Source organism: Rhinopithecus bieti, unplaced genomic scaffold, assembly GCF_001698545.2.
Source record: "Rhinopithecus bieti isolate Rb0 unplaced genomic scaffold, ASM169854v2 scaffold_23816, whole genome shotgun sequence".
NCBI lineage: Eukaryota > Metazoa > Chordata > Mammalia > Primates > Cercopithecidae > Rhinopithecus > Rhinopithecus bieti.
This window is the reverse complement of record NW_016811019.1, coordinates 1,858,493-1,864,492: the sequence shown is the minus strand read 5'-3', so window position 1 is coordinate 1,864,492 and position 6,000 is coordinate 1,858,493. Positions and strand designations below refer to the sequence as shown.

Sequence of the window (6,000 nt, the reverse complement as noted above, 5' to 3'; positions counted from 1 at the left end):
CTGCCGGCCCGGAAGGAAGCCGTGGCGGAGGAGGGGGCGGCGGCGGGGTGTCCCTAGCGCGCCTCACCTGCGGGCGGGCGCGTCTCGGTCTTCCATCCTCCTAGACCGGGCCTGCTCGCGGGAAGGCGTGGATTCGCCCCAGCCCTCCCGCCCGCCGCCCACGCCCGCGCTTCCACGCAGCAGTCTCCCCAGCCCGCCGCCCCGCCGGATCGGGGCCGCCCGGTCCCCTCCAGCTCTCGCCCGCGCGGATCCCGGGACCAGCCGCCCAGCACCTCCCCCGCCGCCCCACTCGGGACGCGCCGCCGAGAGGGGCGGCGACTGGGGCCCGAGGGAGGGGCCGCCCGCCCCGCCTCCCGCCTCCCGGGCCTGGAGTCGCGTGGCCGCCCGGAGCCGCCGGGCGCCGCGCGGGAATAGCTGTGCAGCACGCGAAGCCCGGACTCGCTGGCTTCCGCTCGGCGCCGGCGGGCGAGAGGATGCTGGCGGGCCTCCCCGGGCCGGCCCGCGCTCCCGCCGGGGAGGGCCCCGCGCGCCCTAGCCGTCCGCCGCCGCCGCGGGTGCAGGGAGGGGTCCGGAAGAGCTGCGCTCGCCGTCGCTCGCGCCTGCCGCTCCCGCACGGCCCCTGCACTGCCCCGGCCCCCGAGCCTTAGCCCTAGGGCGGGCCGGCCTGGGCCGGCGCCCCGGGATCTCCAGCCCTCGTCGCCCGCCGCCTCCTTCCCGCTGCGGCCGGGCGCCGCGGATGCTTGAGGGGCAGCCCTGCGCCCTCTCCCGGTCGGATCCCGGGCCTGACGGCGAGAGATCGCGCTCCGGCCGGCCGGGCCCCAAGGCACTGGCGGGGCGGCGCGGCTCTGCGGGGAGCAGCCCTCGGGCGCGCCGATCCCTCCCGCCCCAGCCCTCGCGGGGACCGTCCCGGAGCACGCGGTGGCCGAGTTCCCGCACAGGTAAACGCAGGGGCAGGGCCAGGCTTCCGGGGGGAAGACAGCGCCCTGAGCGTGGGAAGGGGGCCGGATCCGAGCCCGAGTCTCCAAGGGCTTAGTGGAAAAAGGAAGTAAACAGAAGGAAGGCTCAGGAATCCCCAGGATGGTCCTAGTTTCTTTCCGGCACATTTTATTTCCAGCTTCTAAGGACTGGGCCTGGAGGGAATTTAGGTGAGGAAGTCAGGGACTGAGAAAGAAGAGATGACAGACAGAAACCGGGTGCCAGGGATGGAGAGGCGGCTAGGCCCTTCCACAAGCCAGGGACAGGAAATTGAGTGTCTGGCGTGGACAGGACTAAGTGTGCGTGCGGTGGGCGGTGGTGTGAGCCGGGGGTGGCAGGGAAGGCCCTGGATTGGGAGGCTCTTGCAGCAGAGATCCTTTTATGAGGGTTGGGGCGGGTCATGGGGAAACCACAAGGTAGGAGGGAAGAGGTGCTTCTACTCAGCAATGCCCTTTTCAGTTCTAGCTGATCAGTGCTCCCTGTGCCCTGGAAACCCGCTCTGCGTTCCTGCTGGAGGTGGCCGCCTCTCCGCCCCAGCCAAGAAGAGGCTCTTAGCCCTCCCCAGGTCTCAGCGAGCCCTGAGAGGTAGCCCAGTCCAGAGCGCTTCCTCTGATCCCGGTCCACTTCTCTAGGGCCAGTAGCAGACGCCAGCCAGGATGCCGAGGAACCAGGGCTTCTCCGAGCCCGAGTACTCGGCCGAGTACTCAGCCGAGTACTCCGTCAGCCTGCCCTCCGACCCTGACCGCGGGGTGGGCCGGACCCATGAAATCTCGGTCCGGAACTCGGGCTCCTGCCTGTGCCTGCCTCGCTTCATGCGGCTGACCTTCGTGCCGGAGTCCTTGGAGAACCTCTACCAGACCTACTTCAAAAGGCAGCGCCACGAGACCCTGCTGGTGCTGGTGGTCTTTGCTGCCCTCTTTGACTGCTACGTGGTGGTCATGTGTGCTGTGGTCTTCTCCAGCGAGAAGCTGGCCCCCCTCGCCGTGGCTGGAATTGGACTGGTGTTGGACATCATCCTCTTCGTGCTCTGCAAAAAGGGGCTGCTCCCGGACCGGGTCACCCGCAGAGTGGTGCCCTACCTGCTGTGGCTGCTCATAACTGCCCAGATCTTCTCTTACCTGGGCCTGAACTTCACGCGTGCCCACGCGGCCAGTGACACCGTGGGCTGGCAGGTCTTCTTCGTCTTCTCCTTCTTCATCACGCTGCCCCTCAGCCTCAGCCCCATCGTGATAATCTCCGTGGTCTCCTGTGTGGTGCACACCTTGGTCTTGGGGGTCACTGTGGCCCAGCAGCAGCAGGAGGAGCTGAAGGGGATGCAGCTGCTGCGGGAGGTGAGTCCTGCCCACTGTCCCCCTGTGGCATCCTCTCCAGCAGCACTCACCAACGTGGCACTTGTTGGAGTTGGTGTTTGCTTTGCCTTTGAGTCAAAATGTGTTCTGGGGGCCTCCAGGGCTCTAACCTCTCTCCCTAGTCCCTGCCTTTGCACCCCTGTACCATTGCCCGGAGTCTGCCTGTGCTTGGCCCCAGGGAAAGGAGGATGTCAGGGCACTGGGCCTCAGGGCCACTCTTCACCTGTGCCCAGCCTAAGCGTGTGACAGGAAGGTCCACCCAGGGCTGGTCTTGAGGCAGCATTGTCCTGGCCATTCCCTGTCAGTGACCCTGGCGAGGAGGACCTCCCATGGGAAGAGGACTCCTCGATTCCCATCTCTCCCCCAACACTGACTAGCTGTGTGGACTCAGTGCCCCTTTGTCAAATGGGGATAACATCTGCCCTGCCTGCATGACACGGTTGTTGTCAGGATCGCAGGAGATTGGGGGAAAGCACGTTAGGATACACGAAGGGCTGCACAGAGGGAAGGCGCAATTGTCCTATTTCCTGCCTCCGGGCAGCTCGGGGTGCCTGGGGAGTTCTATGAAGTAGAGAATGGCAGTCTCCCCACTGAAGGTGTGGTGTGGGCATGCAAATAGGGACAGTCATGCCGGCCACTGTGACGTAGGATCTGCTGGTCCTGGAGCGCGTGTTCTACTGGAAGGGGTGGAATTTCGGCCTCAGTTTAACTATTATTTATAGTATTGGGGTGGAATTTCAGCCTCAGCTTAACTATTATAGTATTGTGTTCCCACCAAGTGCTGGGCCCTCAGGGGCTGCAGAGGCCAGGGGACCTGAGGGATAGTAGGCAGTGTGTGTCCCTGGGGAGCCAGCAAGCCGGTGACCAGAGGCGGAGATGTCTGCATCTGGGTTTGATGCCCAGCCTGCCAGCCTTATGCCAATGATGGTCAAGAGAGGCTCCCCCACTTCCTGCCCCTGCAGTGCTCTGTCTAGTAGAGACGTCTTAACTCCCACGCCAGCTCTGTTCTGTGGTTAGCGGGGCTGGGGTAGAGTCAGCTCTGAAGCGGTGACCTTCTGGGTATCAGGAGAGGCAGGGCGTGTCCAGAATCCTTGCTGATTGATGTGAGCCTCTAGCAGCCATGGAGGTCAGTGCCTGGGCCCTGGAGACCAGGTGCTATGCAGGCCCAGGGTGGACAGACAGAATCTTCCACTCCTCTGCTAATTTCTCCAGTCATGCCTCAGCCTGCTGATTTGATGTAGAAATGGGTAGAGGATGTTAACATAGGCAGGGGCCTGGCAGGGCATCTAGTACAGACTCGCTATTTTACAGAGGAGGAAAGAGAGATGGGTGATAACTGGTTCACTGTCACCCAGCACTTTGGTGGCAGAAACAGGACGGGAGTCCAGGCATTGACTCCCAGCCCAGGGCTCATTTGTGTGTGTTCCATGGAGCACCGAGAGCTGCCTGAGAGCAGGAGCTTTGCTTCCCATCCCACCTCCTGGGGACAGTGGCTGTGTGCTGCCCTGCTGTCCGCACCCCAAATCTCTGTAGAGGGGGCTATGAGTTTCTGGTCATCAACTAGGTGGAAACACCAGTCTTGTCTCTTCAGGCCATGCATTAGCCAGTTCCAGGTTCTTTTTTTTTTTTTTTTTTTTGAGACACAGTCTCGCTCTGTCGCCAGGCTGGAGTGCAATGGCGCAATCTCAGCTCACTGCAACCTCCGCCTCCCGGGTTCAAGGTATTCTGCCTCAGCCTCCCGAGTAGCTGAGATTACAGGCATGCGCCTCCACACCTGGCTAATTTTTGTATTTTTAGTAGAGATGTGGTTTCACCATGTGGGCCAGGATAGTCTCGATCTCTTGACCTCATGATCCGCCCGCCTCAGCCTCCCAAAGTGCTGGGATTACAGACATGAGCCACTGTGCTGGGGCGTCCCAGGTTCTTTTTAAGCTTAAGATCTGAGGTCTGGGGATGACTGGTCTCTCTAGCTCCATCTCCTCAGGTGGACAAGGAGCTTATTTTGAGGCTCCTGGAGCTTCCAGGGAAAAGGACTGCAAAGACGTGGCCACAGGGCTGGGCCGGGGCCTGGGTGCCCCACCATGTGGCTGCTTGGAGATCACTTCTAAACTCATGATGGTTTTCCTTTGGGTACTGCTAAGACATAAAACCCTAAAACTTAGCAAACAGAAAAAAAAAAAAAAAAAAAAAAAAAAAGAAATCAAGAATAAAAATATTAGCATCCCAGAGGAGCCTGACCTTGGCATGGAAGCAGTGCCTGGGAGGCAGCTTTGGGAGCAGAGCAGGAGGGGCAGAGGGCTCTCAAGGTCCGATTGGGAGCCTGAGATCGAAGGAGAAGGCCCCAGCTTACAGTGGGCTGTGTTCCAGAAGCTTCTGAGTCACTGGTTGGGACTAATGTGACTTTTTAAAAGGTGCCTGGGTTCCCAGGCCCACCCACCAGAGTCTTCCTCAACTCACAGCATCCTAGCATTTGGCCTCTGAAGACGATGGCAACAGGGCTGGGCACGGTGGCTCACGCCTGTAATCCCAGAACTTTGGGAGGCTGAGGCAGGCAGATCACCTGAGGTCACGAGTTCAAGACTAGCCTGGCCAACATGGCGAAACCCCGTCTCTACTCAAAATACAAAAATTAGCCAGGAGTGATGGGGTGCACTTGTAATCCCAGCTACACAGGAGACTGAGGCAGGAGAATCACTTGAACCCAGGAAGTGGAGCTTGCAGTGAGCCGAGCTCACACCACTGTACTCCAGCCTGGGCGACAGAGCAAGACTCCGTCAAACAACAACAACAACAACAACAACAACAAACACGGGCTGCAGCAGCCTGCGTTGCTGTGGGGAGGGATACCGGGGACAGCGGTCTCCCTGAGCCGTGGAGTGAGGCGTCATTCACCTCCCCTGCTGCTGTTGCCTCCTGGGATGTGGGCCCCCTCAAGGATGGGGGGCAGGGGCTGGAGGATAGGATGCAAGAACCAGGGGGCTAGGCCCCTCCTAGTCAGGGTAGGTCCCAGAACTTTCTCCAGACCCCAGACCCCAGGCACCGCCTTTTTCCTGCCCGTGTGCTTCCCCTTGTCTTTCTCTCTCCCATCCCCTGTTGGCTCTGGCTGGCAACTCCCTCCAGGGTCGGTGGGGGATGAACGCAGTTTCCCAGTTTGAAGTAGACACCTGGATTTCTGGGGGCTTGTGAGTTTTGTGATTTTGTTGCTGCTGTCACTGGCAGCATGAAGCTTAGCCAATGTCAAAAGTCTTCCTCCTCTGCAGCCCTTATCCCTCCATGCCCATGCGCAGCTCTGTGGGGAAGGACAGAAGGTACACATGGGGCTGCGGCAGCCTGAGAGGTCGGAGGCCAGCCAGACAGCCTGTCCTGGGCTCTTCTCAGGAGGCCGGCGGGTGGGGTTCTGACAGGAAGAGCAGATGATCAGAGAGTGTGGGATGGGGTGGGGCTAGGGCCCCACCAGTGAGTTAATAAATGAATATTGCTGAGCAGCATGGGCCTTGCAGTCTGCAAGGTCAGGGGATAAGGAGGGTGAGGCCATCTGACACTCAGGCTGTGCTGGGGTGGGGAGGATGTTCTGGGAGCCACCTTGGATGAGGAGGGACCTGACCAGTGGTTCTCACGACCCATCCTCTAGCCCCTGCCTGTCCCCCATTCTTTTTTTTTTTTTGAGACGGAGTTT

At 60.6% G+C, this 6,000-nt stretch overlaps 1 protein-coding gene across 4 annotated transcripts in view; it reads left to right on the top strand.

The window, feature by feature from the left end:
- The first annotated feature begins 446 nt into the window (after positions 1–446).
- ADCY3 (adenylate cyclase 3) overlaps positions 447–6,000 on the top strand; it is a 106,073-nt gene continuing 100,519 nt past the window's right edge. For 2 of the 4 annotated variants that reach the window (XM_017893330.1, XM_017893327.1), the window contains exons 1-2: positions 447–938; positions 1,435–2,306. In XM_017893330.1, the coding sequence (XP_017748819.1) occupies positions 1,632–2,306 (675 nt within the window). In that variant the 5' untranslated portion in view covers positions 447–938; positions 1,435–1,631. The remainder of the gene's footprint in view (positions 939–1,434; positions 2,307–6,000) is intronic. The other 2 variants (XM_017893328.1, XM_017893329.1) reach the window with 2 other exon arrangements.